A 16,956-nucleotide genomic window follows, 5' to 3' on the forward strand; every position below is an offset into this window, starting at 1 on the left:
TATCAGCAGAAAGGCACAAAGTCAGCTGGACAATCTTGGACAGCTAGTCCTTGCCTTACAACCACAACTGAGTCCAAAATTTCCATAGCTAAGCAAGACAATTGTTAATTAAGTTGTGCCCCATTCTATGACTTTTTTGCCTCAGTTTTTAAGCGAATGACTGCAGTTGTTAAGTGAATTGTGCAGTTGTTAAGTGAATCTGAGATTCCCCATTGACTTTGCTTGTCGGAAACCAGCTGGGAAGGTTACAAATGGTGATTACATGATCCCAGAGTACTGTCATTAATACATACCAGTTGCCAAGTGAATTTTGATCCTGTGAGGAGGCTGTAATGGTTGTAAATGTGAAAACTAGTTATAAGCCACTTTTTTAGTGCTGTTGTAACTAAACACATGATTGTACATTGAGGATTACCTGTACCATTATTCTCTTTGCCTAGGAAGAAGGCAGTGGTAAACTACTTCTGCAAAACCTTGCCAAGAAAACTTATCCAGGCAGTCTCTGAAAATTACCATTGCACGGGAAAAAATTGATAGGTGTAATGTCTGAACCCATCTTATCAGAATTATGCATAATAATGATTAACTCATTAGCCGCATCTAAGCACACTCAGTTAGAGTATTATTATTAAAAACTCAGCATTTTCTTCACTGCAGCTTTTCAAACAGAAGGAAAACTATATCTCATACTAGATTTCCTGCGAGGAGGGGACCTTTTTACCAGACTTTCTAAAGAGGTAAGTCCAATAAACTAAATGTTAATGTTTAAAAACAAAGCAGAAAATAACAAAAAAAAAACCAAAGCAATAAATTACTGTCTTTGTGTTTCTTCATAGCAGAATCCATCTTTAGAGTTTCTCCTTTGTATATGATCTGCAAATTTGGCACCTAATTTTCATGTAAACCTTATTTTTTTTAGTTCATATAGTTTTGTGAGCTGAGTGCAACCTTTGTGGAAAAATACCAAGATAAAGAAAACTGGTTTAATCAAATCTTTATAAGTGAACCAAGTCTATTTTTCTGGCAATTGTGTTTTACAAATGGACAAACTCAAATGTTATCTTTGAGAAATAGGACCGTTATTTCTTTGACCTAGCTATCAACTGATATTACCAGCAACCACTTGCAGAGACAAACTTAATTTGTCTACAATCTCTATTTTGAGACTGGATTTAAGTTATGGCTGTGAACTTGATCTAATTTGGGACTTCTTACTTTCCCATTTCCTATTTTCAGTATCACCTAATCCAGGGCTTAGCAACCTGCAGCCGGACAGCTGCCTATATCCCCTGAACTCCTTTTTGTGCTTGCCAGAATTCCCTTTGATTCTATTGCCAAATTTTAGCAGCAATAAGAGTACTGCTGAAAATTGTTTTTAGCATTTTGAGCAGGAAATAAAGAGATTCAAATGGAAGCTTTGAAATTGATTTAACATAATTATAAAAACAAAGCAAAATCTCACCCACTCCTCAGAATCAGGAAAATTCCTGGAAGACCTCAGCCCTGTTAACATACATGACACACTCACATCTTCCCATTTTGCATTATTGGTCCCATCCAACCAATCCATGCCCTCACCCACACATATCTCTCACAACCAAAATTTGGCAATTTTTATTATAATCCAAAGCAATTTAAAAACATACACAGGACTTTTTGGCATTTTGATCAGTGCTATTAAAGCTATTATCCAATTATGGATTTTTAAATGATCTATGCAAGATGGGGTGAATTCTTGAATTCTACTTTCCTTTCTTCCTGCCTAGTTGGTTTGAACAATAGGTGACAAGTCATTTTCTTGATCATTCTAAAAGCAGAAGTTCCCAAGAGATGAGGACCATCAAAAAGTTGTAAAAGTAGCTAGTAAAATACCGTAGCAGGCTAAGATTATAAGGAATTGATTGCTGTGTCAAATTTTGCTTATGTCATCCAGAATACATTCCCCACTCTTCTCGTTTCTATCAGCCTTGGGTACGACACACTATAAAGACTCAGAAAAACTTGGCCAGCCATTCCAGAATGTGAATAGTGATTAAAACACCATCTGAAGAATAATAGAACAGCTGGGAAGAGGAGGAGGAAGGCCTTCTGCTAACCATTTCCTGGCAACAGAGATGGCATTCACTTGATTTCTTGGAAGTGACTAGCCATCAATCATAACCATGTACTTCTTCTAGCATCCAAACACATTTTCTCTTGAAATATACCTTGCCATGTGCCATTAGCAAAAATGCCCGTGCTTCTCTTCTCCCTTTTCTCCTCCTGCTCTTTTTAGTATGTCATAATCCATAGGGCTTTGCAAAGTATTCGAAAGAGACACCTCTCAACATGCAGAAGCACCTCTTTTTTCCTCTTGTTCAAGCATCCATGCCATTTGCAAAAGTGATAGGGCTGTTGTAGAAGCTGTTTCTCTCTCTCTCTCTCTCTCTCTCTCTCTCTCTCTCTCTCTCTCTCTCTCTCTCTCTCTCTCCCTCCCTCCCTCCCTCCCTCCCTCCCTCCCTCCCTCCCTCTCTCTCTCTCTCTCTCTTCCAATGTGCATGCAAAGTTGTATTCTTACATGCACATGCATAGAGAGACAGACTACAGCAGCTGCTGGATGGCTGAGTGAACCTTGAAAACAATGTATGTCTTTTTAACAGTTCAAAAAGTAGTGTTTTACATATTCCCACATTGCAAAGCAGCTTTTGAATGCAATGTACAAAGGAATATGAATAATTGAACATCCACAATTTACTGATGAGGATACCAATCTAATATTTTACATTTAGTTTTACATTTAGCTTGTGTTAGAAAAACATTATTTGTTCCACCGAGCAAAATAGAGAAGTTATTCTTTTTGAAACATAATGTTCAGAATGCAATTCTATATAAATCAAAAATAAACACCATAGAATTCAGCTGGGCTTAATTTTCAGGAATATTATATTTGTGTTTTAGACATGATATTTATTCTACCTCTGCTGCTTCCCTTTCTGTCTATTTACTATGTTTTAGCTATTTGGTGGTTATTTTTGTATCTTAATTTCTACCAGTAGTCCTCAAGTTACAACTACAATTAGGGTCAGAACTTTGTGATTAAGTGAGGTGGTTATTCAGTGAGTGGCAGTCAATTTTACAACCTTTTTTATTGTGGTCATTAAGTGAATTACCATGATCATTAAGTTGCAGTCATGAAGCTTCTCCCATTGATTTTGCTTGTTGAAAACCAGCTGGGAAGGTCACAAATGGTGATCTCATGACCATATGACACTGCAACTGTCATAACTACATGGGTGGCTAAGACACTGAGCTTGTCGATCAGAAGTTTGGCAGTTTGAATCCCTAGTACAGGTCTCCTGCATGAGCAGGGAATTGAACTAGATGATCTCCACTGTTCCTTCCAACTCTGTTACTGTTTACAGTTGAAAAGCATCTGAATTTTTATCATGTGACCATGGGGACTCTGCAGGGCTTTGTAAATGTGAGGACTGATCATAAATTACATTTTTCAGCACCATTGTAACTTGAAACAGTCTCTGAATGAATGTTGGTAAATTGTACCTGTAATTTAGAATACACAGATAAGTCATATCTGACCTTTCTTTCTGTCCAAACATCCTTTTTCTATTGATTTCATGGCATTCTTTCTATGCTGTCTAAATTCTGGCTTGTGAGAATATTTCATGGGAAAGAGTTTTAGTTTTCCCATGTACTGGAAAGTGATGTTTTAGTGACTGTGTGCCACATGCTAGGCTACTATAGCACTCTAGATGAAGTAGTTGTCCACTTGAGCTTTCAGCCACAGGTGGTTAGTAGCCACTCAAACTGCTTCTAGTGACTTTTCCTTATCCTGAGGGGAGGGGAGATGTAAATCCACCAGTATATATCAAGGCTGTTGCTATTCACTTACCACTGTATTACCACAAATAATAACAGCAACAATAATTTAATATGTGAGTGCAGCAAAATCGTGCATACTGATTACAAAACTAGACTGAGTTGCTAAATTAATCCATTGGTCATAATATAAAAATACGATTTACCTGTATTCGAATAGTCATGGAACATAAAGTGGAAAAAGTTGTCAAAAATGAGATCATGAAGATTTTGAGGGACCTTCAAATACAGACGGATCGACATTTGGAACACAACAGCCCAAATATCACAGTTGTAGAAAACGTCTGGGTAAACCACAATGATTACTCAGTTCTTATTGCTTTCTAAGCAGCTGTGCCAATACCAAATGGGTGTTGTCATTATCTTTGAAAAGGTGGACTTTAAAAGTCTCTTCCCGGGCGCCTTTTCTTTGATCACAGTAGAACTGCCTGCAACTGAGATCATCAAAGAATAAGACACAGTCATCCTGTAGTTATTCCTTAAATGCACCCTATCAACTTTATTTTTCTATTAAAAAAAGCAGAGGATACAAAGTTCATAATTAGCATGATGAAATCTAAACAGAATATTCTTTTCACTTGGTGCTTGCTGGCTGCTTCTTGTTCCTTTTTGTTGTGACATAAGGATTTGTTGTTGTTCGTTGTGAAGTCGTGTCCAACCCATTGTGACCCCATGGACAATGTTCCTCCAGGCCTTTCTGTCCTTTACCATCCTCTGGAGTCCATTTAAGCTCACGCTCACTGCTTCTGTGACTCTATCCAGCCACTCATTCTCTGTCATTTCCTTCTTTTTTTGCCCTCAATCTTTCCTCTCCTCCAGTGAATCCTTCCTTCTCATTAGGTGGTCAAAGTATTTGAATTTCATCTTCAGGATCTGGCCTTCTAAAGAGCAGTCAGGGTTGATCATCTCTAGGACTGACCAGTTTGATCACCTTGTAGTCCAAGGGACTCGCAGGAGTCTTCTCCAGCACCATAGTTCAAATTCTTTGGCGCTCAGCCTTTCTTATGGTCCAATCTTCACAGCCATATATTGCAATTGGTAAAACCATAGCCTTGACTGTACACACTTTTGTTGGCAGGGTGATGTCTCTGCTTTTTGGTATAACATAAGGATTAATCACAGATAATTGAAATCCTGGAAAATAAACCACTAAGCTCTTGGAGAGGGCAAACTGCATGTTTATTTTGAAAGAAAATGATGACTTCTTCATCATGGTGTCTTGATACTTTTTCTGCTTTTTATCAGTATTTAAACAACTTCCCTTATATATTTTTTTCAAAAATTGGAATCATAGCAAATGCAATCTTGTGAACGGTTAACCACATTGATTTATTTTAAAGGACATTTTGCCAATCATGTTTTGAAAAACTGATTTCTGCTGGCTTGGAGAAAACAGAATCAAATCTACTTGGCTTTTGTTTTCTCAGACTTTAAAACTATTACTGTATATATTAACAATATTGAGTAAGCTTTAAAAGGGGCATAATGCAGTCAGTTATATGAGAATTGGCATTTTTATTTTTGTGTATGAAACAGGGTGCAATACCCAATTGTGCTACATAAGACAAGGTCATCTTAAATGTTTATGGAAATTCTCAGTCATCCAGGTCATAGTTGTGTCAAATGTGCTTTTCAAGAGGCAACTGGACTTTCTTGTCCAGTTGTCTCTTGAAAAAGCACCTTTGGATCCGCTCTAAATGGTTTTAAGATCATTCCATTTAGCCTAATGTTGTCAACAATGACTGGTAGTAGCTGTCCACAGTTTCAGGCAGAAATTTGTCCAGCTTTATCAGTAGATACCACATCTATTTCATTTTTTATTTCTTGTTAACTTTACTATGGACCCTCCACCTAATTTAATTCCTTCTAATTCTAAATTGCTTCTGTTCTATTTGCGGAAGTTATGGTTTGTCATTGTTCCTTTAAAAAAATCCATAGGGTTAATCTAAAGTTAGCCTTGATCCTAAGCTATGACCATTCTAAATTACATTGACTTTAATGATTCCCTTTAAATATGACTGAATCTAGCTCCTGTATATTATGCACTCTTTGATATTTTCTCATTTCCAGGTAATGTTTACAGAAGAAGATGTTAAGTTCTATTTAGCTGAGCTGGCCTTGGCTTTAGATCATCTTCATGGTCTGGGTATTATATACAGAGATTTGAAACCAGAAAAGTAAGTTATTACAGAAACACAATAGTTTAAATAAAGTCATTTTGTTATAGTCACAAAATGTACATGAAATTATATAAGATCTAATAATCATTCTATCTCCTAAATTGTCTAATCCAAAATGAACAGGCAGAATTACCCCAGAGAAGCAAAAATATATATGCCACACCCACTCTGATGATCTGACATCTCCAGCCTGTGCTGCATGAAAGATAATTATCTCTACTGCAAATTGTATTTTTAGTGTATTAAGAACAAACGCGAAAGAACATGGAAGTATTTATAAATGATTGGTAGGCTTCTAACATACGTAATACTTCTTAGTCAAGTAAGATGTTTCACATACTGTCAAGAAAATAAATATATTGCAGCATCTGGTCAAGAGTAAGATAGATGATGAGAAAGAAATTACTGAAGCCCATGGAAGCTCAACTGGGATATTTGCTTTAGGAGTCTAAATGTTCAATATATCTCATCTAGAGGGAATTATTTCAGGGGAAGATTCTGAAAATGCTTTTTTTTTAAAAAAAAAATTGCCTGTAAAAACATTTCATTTCATTTCATTTATTGAATTTCTAGGCCGCCCAATCCTGAAGGACTCCAGGCGGCTTACAGAAATGAAAATATTAAAAAAGAATTTTAAAACGATAGGACACAACAAAGTTAAGAAGAAGCACAACATACACCCAATCAAAGGGGGGCTGGACCTCAGTCAAGAGGTCAACAGCCCCAGGCCTGCCGGGAAAGCCAGGTTTTAATAGCTTTGCGGAAGGCCATGAGAGTGGGTAGGGCCCAGATCTCTGGGGGCAGCTCATTCCATAGGGCCTGAGCGGCAACAGAGAAGGCCCTACTCCTAGGTGTCGCCAGCTGGCATTGTCCCGCTGAAGGCACCTGGAGAAGGCCCATCCTGTGCGATCTTATTGGTCTAAGGGAGGTATGTGGCATGAGCATATTGTTAATTGTTCTGATCTTAAGAAATACATTCCATTAAAAGTCATTATCCTCAGCACTCATACTACTCTCTTGTTGTAAGATGAATCTGTCCAGGATAGAAAGCTCACTATTCTTCTTCTTTTAATGATCCCATAATCCCTTGAAGGGTGGAGTTTGGTCAATTGAATGGTGCTAGCAGAGTGTTTACTGTCGGATGCCCTTCCTGTTGCCAGTGCGGAATTTTGTTCAACAGATTTATTCTTATTATGCCTAGAAAGAGAAATATCTACCTCAACCCAGGATTGAACTCACAGCCTCCTGATTGTGAGGCAAGAGCACCACACCACTCTAGACAGAAAGCTCACTATGTTCTTCCCCTATTTGAAATAAACCATACTTTTGTCTCAATTTCCTGTCCATGCTGACTAATTTCAAGTAAATACTTTTAATTTTTCAGAATATGCTACTTTTCCATTCCCTGAGCATCATTTAAATTATCAAGGACAACATCACTGCCTCTTTTTGCAAAAAAAAAACAAAAAACCAAAGCGTTGATAAGTGTTAGAAAGAAAAAAACAATGTACAGTCACGTCTCTTTTTTATAGAAGGATTAATTGCTGTTGGTGTTCTCTGAATTATCTATAGATCAAGGAATCACAGAACTGGATTGTATTCTTAAATATAGTATTATTAAGAAGCAAGTGGTGCAACTGGTATACAACCATTATTCAAGGAAGCAAGATTTGTCAAAAGGCAACACATAAAGGATAAAATAGTATTTATTAAATAATAGTAGCGACAACTGTTAGTATTGGTTATTCATTTGTGTGCAATGACAGTCTCTTATCAGCCTGCCAAAATTTTATAGAAGATGACTTCCTTTTAAGTTACTTTTCATGACAAAAGATAACTCTACCTAAAAAAGAGACAGTGTCGTTTTCTTTTTCAGGCAGTCTTATTTCAAGCAACAAATCTTGAGATGGGGGAATTATGTGATGTATCTCTTCTTAATTTCATTCTTAAAGGATGAATATAAACAAATTTGAAGAATGCATCACTACACATAGGAGGAGGAGAGGAAAATCAAGAATATTGTTTGTCATTGTTCAAATTACAAGTTACAGTTCTAGGCATCTGCTTTGGTTTAATATACTAACTTTTCATTACGTTGTCTTCTAGCATTCTTCTAGATGAAGAAGGGCACATTAAGATTACAGGTAAGGTCACCTTTCTATAGCAGCTGGTATTTGCATTATCTATCATACAGTACATCAGCTTGATGACAGAGCGCCTAGCACTTTTGGGTTGCCATCAGGACCTCAGGCTCATTATGAAGGACACCTCATTGCTGCTTTAATTTTAGCACTCCTAGCAGAGTGAAGCAGCCATGATAACAATGTGCCCAACAACATTCTGAAATCGTGAATAGTAAATATTCATCTGATTAACTTGGAACTTTACTTCTGCGACCAGATAAGTGTGCAGGTTCAAGAGAGCTATTTGCTTAAGTAGACATTGTCAGTCTTTAGTCCTGGGAATATATCAGACTGATGTGAGTTGAAATTCAAAACTGCAAGAAAGAAATAGCTATGGATAGATGTACTTTTGGTGCACTAATAAAGGTGGTCCTTGACTTACATTTGTTTAGTGACAGTTCAAAGTTGCAATGGCACCCAAAAAAATGACTTATGTCTGTTTTTCACAGTTCCACCATTGCAGCATCCCCATGGTCACATGATCAAAATTTGGATGCTTGGCAACGGACATGTATTTATTACAGTGTCCCAGGATCATGTGATCACCTTTTGCAACCTTCTGACAAGCAAAGGCAATAGGGAAGCAAGATTGACATAACAACCATGTTACTAACTTAACCACTATAGTGGTTCACTTAACAACTGTGGCCAAAAAGAAATCGTAAAATGAGACAAAGCTCACTTAACAATTGTTTTGCTTAGCAATAGAAATGTTAGGCTCAGTTGGGGTTGTAAATTGAGGACTACCTACACTTTGTTTGGAATATTCAATATAACTAATAGTATATATTCATTTTTTTAAGATTTTGGCCTGAGCAAGGAAGCCATTGACCATGACAAGAGAGCTTATTCGTTTTGTGGGACGATAGAATACATGGCTCCAGAAGTGGTCAACCGGCGAGGGCACACCCAAAGTGCAGATTGGTGGTCCTTTGGTGTCCTAATGGTAAGGGGAGAACTTTTTTGCAATTCGGTAACTGACACATCAGTACGAGAATGTAAGCTTATTGTGAAGAGCATATTTATGAGTTTTGGAATTTTTTGCATTTACGTGACTCCTCTCAATGTTATCACCACTGTGGATTAGCTCAAAACTTTGTTTAGATCCATTGATTCCAATGATTGTATGTTTGAGAATGACTAATTCTGGCTTCAGTCCTATTAAATTCTAAAAAAAATGATCAGGATATTTGTTCTTCTAGCTCAGTATGGCTTACTGTAAGAGGCAAAGTCTTAAGTAGAATCTTTTCCACACCCTAGGGATTATTATTCTTCAAGTGAAAGCATTCAGGATTAAATCCAGAGTCTGTTTCATGAAAAACTGCAAACTGGATATCCGTATCTAAATATAAATGTGGAGTAAAAATTGACTGCAGATGTTTAGAGCCATTTCCTGTATTGTGTTAACATCAATCCTCTTTTGTCCTAAAATGTGATTTCAGCCCTTATAGCTCCTGCAGTCCAGATATTCATGACTTTTCAGTCCATAATCATACAATTGATGTAATTTAACTAGCAGACTGCATAATTTGTACAGTTTTTCACAGTTGTGTGGGTAGTTTGGGAGGTACCAGCCACTGCTGTCTCCAAGGGCACTATGGGCATTCTTTATTCTGGATGAAAAGCTGCCATCAACCTTTGTAGGGTTTTTTGTAGTTTCTTCCTGAATTTTGTTGCTTTCGTATTTAATTTTGCATGGAAGAAGTCTATATCTTTAGGTAGAAGTAATCAATGAACTATCAGCATGCATCTACTGAAGCTTCTCATCAAGAAATCACCAGTATTGTAATTCATTGGTGATAAAAGTAGTATGTAGGAAGTTGTACAAGTCAGACTGTTAAGGTTTTCATTTCTGTCATTTGACCATCTTGGCAACTAGCTATTGCCAAAGCAAAATGTTTGTTCATTAATTTAGATAATATATTAAATAAGATTTTATGCCCTGGGTTTTTCCCAGCCTTTTATTTTCCTTTTAATTCCAGTTCCAGTACTTTTCTTCTTTGCCCTAGACAGGTTTCATTGAGACACTTGATATGTCACACAAGGCCGAATGCTGATACAGAGTAAATCTTAAGCTGGGTTTGCACCAGTGGTGGGATTCAATTTTTTTTTACTACCAGTTCTGTGGGCGTGGCTTGGTGGGCGTGGTGCAGCTTGATGGGCATCGCCAGGGAAGGATATTGTAACATCTCCATTCCCTCCTCACTCCAGGGGAAGGATACTGCAAAATCCCCATTTCCTTCCGATCAGCTGGGACTCAGGAGACAGAAAATAGATGGGGTGGGGCCAGTCAGAGATGGTATTTACCGGTTCTCCAAACTACCAAAATTTCTGTTACCAGTTCTCCAGAACTGGTCAGAACCTGCTGAACACCCCTCTGGTCTGCATATTGTGTTAACCTTGTTTAAGAAATATTTAGGAAAAAACTGAATGTGTATGTAGATGATGATGATGATGATGATGATGATGATGATGATGATGATGATGATGATGATGATGATGATGATGATATCCATTCAGTTGGGTTTTACTCTTGGCAATTCTATGGGACACCTCCCTCCACATCATCTGATCTTGCACTATGTTTTTTGTGTTTTTCTATGTTATATTTGTTGTCAGCTTTGATGGTGACATAAATAATAAGGTCAGCTTTCATAGTTCAGCGTGATGTGCCTGTTTTAGAGATGAAAATTGTTCCTAATCTGTTCTTACAGACCTTTGCACCCTGGTTCTCCCTGACCTGCCCATCTTGATACTAATTCTTTTGCCATGGAATTGACTGCAAAACTTTCCATTTTCTTATCAAATCACTGTTTCCGAGTTCTCAACTTTCTGTAACTGTGACTGAGTTTTTTCTGCAATTTTTCCACTCTGCCCTCTTTTGTGGAGGGTTTACGCACTTCCAAAGCTGTATATTTTCTCTCTCTCTTTTTTTTTAAAATATCTAATCCAATTTGGAGTAGGAGAGCACTAGCATGTTGGCTTCTGCCACAGCTATGGCTCATTAGGGAAGTGCAGCATCCCCATCCCTAGCCTGCTGTTGCTAGGAGACAGGAGAGCTTTATTTTATGGACAGTTGAATTAATTTTTTTTAAAGAGTGGTCGAAAGAGAGGGAAATTAAATTGCCAGAGATTGGTCTTTTAAGGATTATGAAGTGGCTAACCAGTCATTCAGAAACCGAAAGTTTCTGAAAGAAGAACTGGAAATGCATGTATTTAGGGAAGAAATAAGACATTGGAACCTTATCAGAAGAAGGAGAAAAGAGACCACTTGGAAGGCAAAGGTGTTAGGGAGCAACTGGATGTAGCTTGGGGCCACTTAGAGCCTGTTGTGGCTGAAAATGGTTCAGTTCTCCATGAATTGATCATTTTTAAAATTTCTGTTTTCATTGTGAGACTATGTCCTCTGTTTCTGAGGCTGAAGCCAGCCAAAGGAGGGTGTGTTTATGACCAGAGTTTAGTTTGGTGATAGATTACATGGATTTTCTTTTTTATATAGTTTATTTATATATTTTCCATTAACATATATAAGTGCTTTGTGAACAGTGTATTGTCTGAGTCAGTTGCTTACATAATAAAGTTTTCCAAGATCCTAATTTCTACTTCTATTATCTAACCATTTATATAACAAATCCCATATTTGGAAATATTCTGTATTTTCCTTCTCTTTTATCTTTAATGTCAGTCTACCTATTTCTGAACAATCTTTTTTTTTTTTCAATTACATCTTCTTCTCTCAGTGTCTCCTCCTTTTTACAATACTGTGCAAATACAATTTTTGCTGTCATCAAAAATGCAATATTAAATACAAATTTCCTTTATTATATTTTTCTGGGATTATACCTAATACTATATTACATGGATTTTCACGCAGAAGGTAATGCGGTCTTTCTTCTCATATCATTATATTAAACTGAAAAACATTACTGCACAAAATGCTGAAGAATCACTGTTAGTTGGCATTAATGGACTAGGAAAACATTGTCCAACCTAAGAATCACTATGGAATATATATTCAATAGCACTTATTCAATCATAAGTGTTTAACCAGAAATAGCCTACTTCTCAGCATTCACAAGTTCCTATCAGTTATAGTAGCCATTTAATAGCATTTTTATCCCCTACCCCAATTTTTTAAAGTGGGGGAGTCATAATAAAGCATCCTCATGAAGTCTTAATGAACATTTGATTAAAAGGCCATAATGCCTAGAAACTTCTTTTCATTAATACCTCTCTGTTGTGCACATCTTGAAAAGCCTTTCAGGACTCTGCTGGGAAGTGTATAATTTATGCATTTAGGCCCCTCTCCCTGTAAAAACTTCATTCATTCTGTTTCATCCTCTGAATTGTGATGGAGCCATTATTCAAGGCAACATCTACAGCCTCAAACAATAGTTGGCTTCTTTTTATGGAAGTAACCTTAGACAATGTCAGACAGCATCTGATGCCAGATTATAGAAACTGCAACCATTATGTCTATATTATTTCGGAACTACAGGAAATGCCAGAAATGTGACACAAACAGACAGATTCATCCTTAAGAGGCATTGTTTTCCTACTCTCACATGAAGAAGGTTTTAGCTCAAGCCAAGGGTATCTACAAGAAGAGATTGTAAAGGAATTTAAAGCTGATACGAGCAACAAGCCATTTAATCAGGAAGTTAGTCAAGAAGTTTGCAATCTAAAGATAGAAGGAAGCATGAGAAAGAAACTCATCTTTATTGTGTTTAATATAAAAGAGGAGATAGAAACTTGCATTGACTTTCAAGATTCTTTTAATAAATTGTACCACAATAATGTATTCTGCAAGGTCTGCTTTTTAACCAGGCCTACCTGAAATGCCTAGTAGGCATGTTTTTTTTTTAAAGGCAAAAAAAAATGTCTGCAGTCATGCAATTGAAACCTGACCCTGTTTTATGTGCCTAAATAACACAGTCATCACCTCCTCCCCTTCCTGCCATGAGCTGTTACCTTTCAGAAATGTTAGAATTCAACTCCTGTTAATCACAAGGTAGAATAGGGAAAGGACTGAAATATAATAATATTTAGTGGTATGGCTTTCAGCTTTTAATGAGACGTGTCACCATCTCCTCAGATGAATTTGCCCTCCTAAGAGCAGACAAAACCCTGGGAGACGGGAGAGGTCTGTTCTCAGAACCAACAAGAAAAAGCGAAGTTCTTCTGCCTTTTGGATCGCACCCACCTGGAACCTAGTGGTGCACTTCTGGACTAATCCAGAAATCCAAGTCTTTGAGAAACTTCTCCCTAGTGCATTGTTCTCTTTCTAGAGCCAGGTTTAGGTATTTGGAAGACAGCGTCCTGAAATCCACACTGCTCTTGCATCTTTGATCATACCAACCGTGTAGGGCTAGACTGTTCTGCATAAAGCTTTGAGCAAAAGGCAATCAAGTGCTGAAGAAAAACATCAGTTCTACCTTTCCCTTGTACTAGCATGTCCAGAATCTGACCTGGCTTTCTTATTAGAGCTTGGTATTGCTTGTACTATTTCAAGATCTGGGCTTGGCTTTGATTCTCACTGGAGCTTTTTTTCTACTGATACTGTCCTTTACATTCCTCAGGGTTGTAGACTATTGCATATTCTTTTTTCTTACATATAGAAATGTGGGAGATAGCACTTATATACTGCTTCGTAGAGCTTTATAGCCCCCTCTATGCAGTTTACAGAGTCAGAATATTGGCCCCAACAATCTGGGTCCTCATTTAAAAGGATGTAAGTCTGAGTCAACGGTGAGAATCAAACTTCTGGCAGTTTGGCAGAGTTAGCCTGCAGTACCTCATTCTAACCACTGCACCACCACAGCTTGTGTTATCTCTCTTATTTTTCCTTGACAAAGAAACTCTCTTTCTCTTTTCTCTTTTCTCTCCATATTTTTTTTCTTCTCCACCTTGTTCTTCTGAAAAGATCGATGATTAGTCTGTAGCAGGGGTTTCAAACTCAGTTTCATGGAGGGCCGCATCAGAGCTGTGTTTGACTCAGGGGACCGAAGTGGATGTGGACATGGCAAGCTCAACGTCACTTGTGTCAGGGATGCCTATGGTGGCCTGAGCAATCTGCCAGTGAAAACAGGCTCCCAAGCCCATTTTTGGCTGCAATGGCCTCCTGCAACCCTCTCCAAGCAAAAATGGAGCTTGTGAAGGTTGTGCATGAAGCTTGCGAGGGTTGTGCAGGGTCCTCCCAAGTTCCATTTCTGCTGGCCGGGCCTTTGCTGCTTCCAGGGTGGCCCCATGAGCCAGATCTAAGTATCCTGCATGTCAGATCTGACCCCTTGGCCTTGAGTTTGACACCCCTGGCCTATACCAATAGACATACAATAGGCTATTATAGTACACAGTACATGTGTATTTCATATTATTCCCCTAATGACATTCAGATTTCTATAACTACTATACATGGTTAGATTTTGTTGAGCTGTTTATTTTCTTCTCTCCCGCCCCCCTCTTTTCCATATTTTGTACCTCAGCAAACTTTGGGGATTTCGCTGATAACATTTATTTTTCAGGTCTATTTGGTCTACATATGGGTTGTATTTAGAAAATCTGTTCTTAATCTGCTATTGATATATAGGCTTGTGTTTTTATATCCATAAAATTAGGTCACATATGGATTTCATAGTCTCTGTCATGATGCTTTTTTCCCTACATGGGTTTAATCTATATAATGTAAGTTAAACTTTAAAAATTGACAAATATTTTGCATAGTAATATTATGCAAAAGTAGCTAGAATCATTTTAGCAAATATTTCTCAGTTAATTCCTATTACTATATGTAGGCAGATACATCTTGCATGTTGAACGAAATGTCATTTTCATCATCCTGCTAAAAAACAAAAATCATTGCTCCCTCTCTTTCCCTCCCCAACAATTGGCTTTCACTATGTTAAGTGTTGACAAATCCTACAATTTTGTGGAAGGTACATATCCTTTTAAGAAAAAAAATCCCAAAACAATGTTGAGGTTTTCTTTTTTTTTAATAATAATAATTTTATTCAGCATTACAATTAAAAAGGAAAGACCCAAAATAAAAAAGGAAAACAATAAAAATGAGAAACAGAAGAAAAGAAGAACAATGTGTATGTATATGTGAGAGTGAGTGTGTGGAGTGGAATGGAATGGAATGGAATAGAATAGAATAGAATAGAAATTCTTTATTGGTCAATTTCATTACAAATAAAGGTGTCCCACTCTGTCTGAATGGGCCCATAAATTTGAAGCATAAACAGTTAAAACAATGGATTCAGGCCACTTGTTATGTCAGATAAATGACTTTTTAAAGTTCAAACAGAAAAAATGAGAGTGCTTTTAAAATTAGTATAGTTCTTCTTGCCATCATTCTGGTTCTGCTTTTTTAAATTACCTATCAGCGCAAATCTAGAATTACTGTTCCTTGGGGAATGTAGTTTCTCTTTTATTGCTTTCATTTACTGAAATGGAACTGAAAGATGTACTCTGAGCTACTTAAATTAGATTTAGTATCTAATTATAATTTGTTTTAATCAAAGTAGAACAGATGTTAGCATTCCATTGATATGCTTAAACTGATTTTAAGGGGGGGAAATGTCTAAAAGATGGGTGATGAGTCTTAGGGCCAAAAGGAAAAGAGGAACAAACCTTGTCAGGAACAATCTTTCTTTTCTTTCTTTTTTTTTATTTATAGGCCGCCCTTTTCCCTGAGGGGACTCAGGGCGGCTAACAACTTGTATGGGAGGGGAAGACATACAATAACATAAAAAACACAATATATAATTAAAATCAAGCAACATTCATACAACATTCGGGTGGGGGCGGATTATGGTCTTTACCCCCAGGCCTGGCGGGATAGCCAGATCTTGAGGGCTGTGCGGAAGGTCTGAAGGGTGGTGAGGGTACGAATCTCCACGGGGAGATCGTTCCAGAGGGTCGGAGCTGCTACTGAAAAGGCTCTCCTCCACGTAGTTGCCAGCCGGCACTGGCTGGCAGATGGCACTCGGAGGAGGCCTAATCTGTGAGATCTTATGGGTCGAGAGGAGGTGATTGGCAGGAGGCGGTCTCCCAAGTACGCAGATCCACTACCATGGAGGGTTTTGTAGGTAGTAAGAAGCACCTTGAAGCGCACACGGAGATCAACAGGTAGCCAGTGCAGCTCGCGGAGGATAGGTGTTATGTGGGTGAACCGAGGTGCACCCACAATCACTCGCGGGGCCGGATTCTGGACTAGCTGAAGCCGCCGGATGCTCTTCAAGGGCAGCCCCATGTAGAGCACGTTGCAGTATTCCAGCCTAGAGGTCACGAGGGCGCGAGTGACTGTTGTGAGAGCCTCCCGATTCAGGTAGGGTCGCAACTGGCGCACCAGGCGGACCTGGGCAAATGCCCCCCTGGTCACAGCCGACAGGTGGTAATCAAAGGTCAGCTGTGGATCCAGGAGGACTCCCAAGTTGCGAACCCTGTCTGAGGGGTGTAAAATTTGGCCCCCCAGCCTGAGCAATGGAACATTAACCAAATTTTTGGGAGGGAAACACAACAGCCACTCGGTCTTTTCTGGGTTGAGTACAAGCTTGTTAGCCCTCATCCAGTCCCTGACGGCCTCGAGACCCTGGTTCATCACGTCCACCGCTTCATTGAGTTGGCACGGGGCGGACATATACAGCTGCGTATCGTCCGCATATTGGTGGTATCTTATCCCGTGCCTCCGAATGATCTCGCCCAGCGGTTTCATGTAG

The 16,956-nt window shown here is 38.3% G+C and overlaps 1 protein-coding gene across 1 annotated transcript in view; it reads left to right on the plus strand.

The window, feature by feature from the left end:
* The window catches only part of RPS6KA2 (ribosomal protein S6 kinase A2), a 148,232-nt gene that overhangs the window by 78,495 nt on the left and 52,781 nt on the right, over positions 1-16,956 (plus strand). The window contains exons 5-8 of the mRNA XM_087718193.1: positions 658-737; positions 5,947-6,053; positions 8,163-8,200; positions 9,043-9,185. Of these exons, the coding sequence (XP_087574319.1) occupies positions 658-737; positions 5,947-6,053; positions 8,163-8,200; positions 9,043-9,185 (368 nt within the window). The remainder of the gene's footprint in view (positions 1-657; positions 738-5,946; positions 6,054-8,162; positions 8,201-9,042; positions 9,186-16,956) is intronic.

Source organism: Thamnophis sirtalis, unplaced genomic scaffold (genome assembly GCF_051295495.1).
Source record: "Thamnophis sirtalis isolate CommonGarterSnake01/CBP01778 unplaced genomic scaffold, rThaSir2_p1.2 scaffold_6, whole genome shotgun sequence".
In the NCBI taxonomy this organism is placed as follows: Eukaryota; Metazoa; Chordata; class Lepidosauria; order Squamata; family Natricidae; genus Thamnophis; species Thamnophis sirtalis.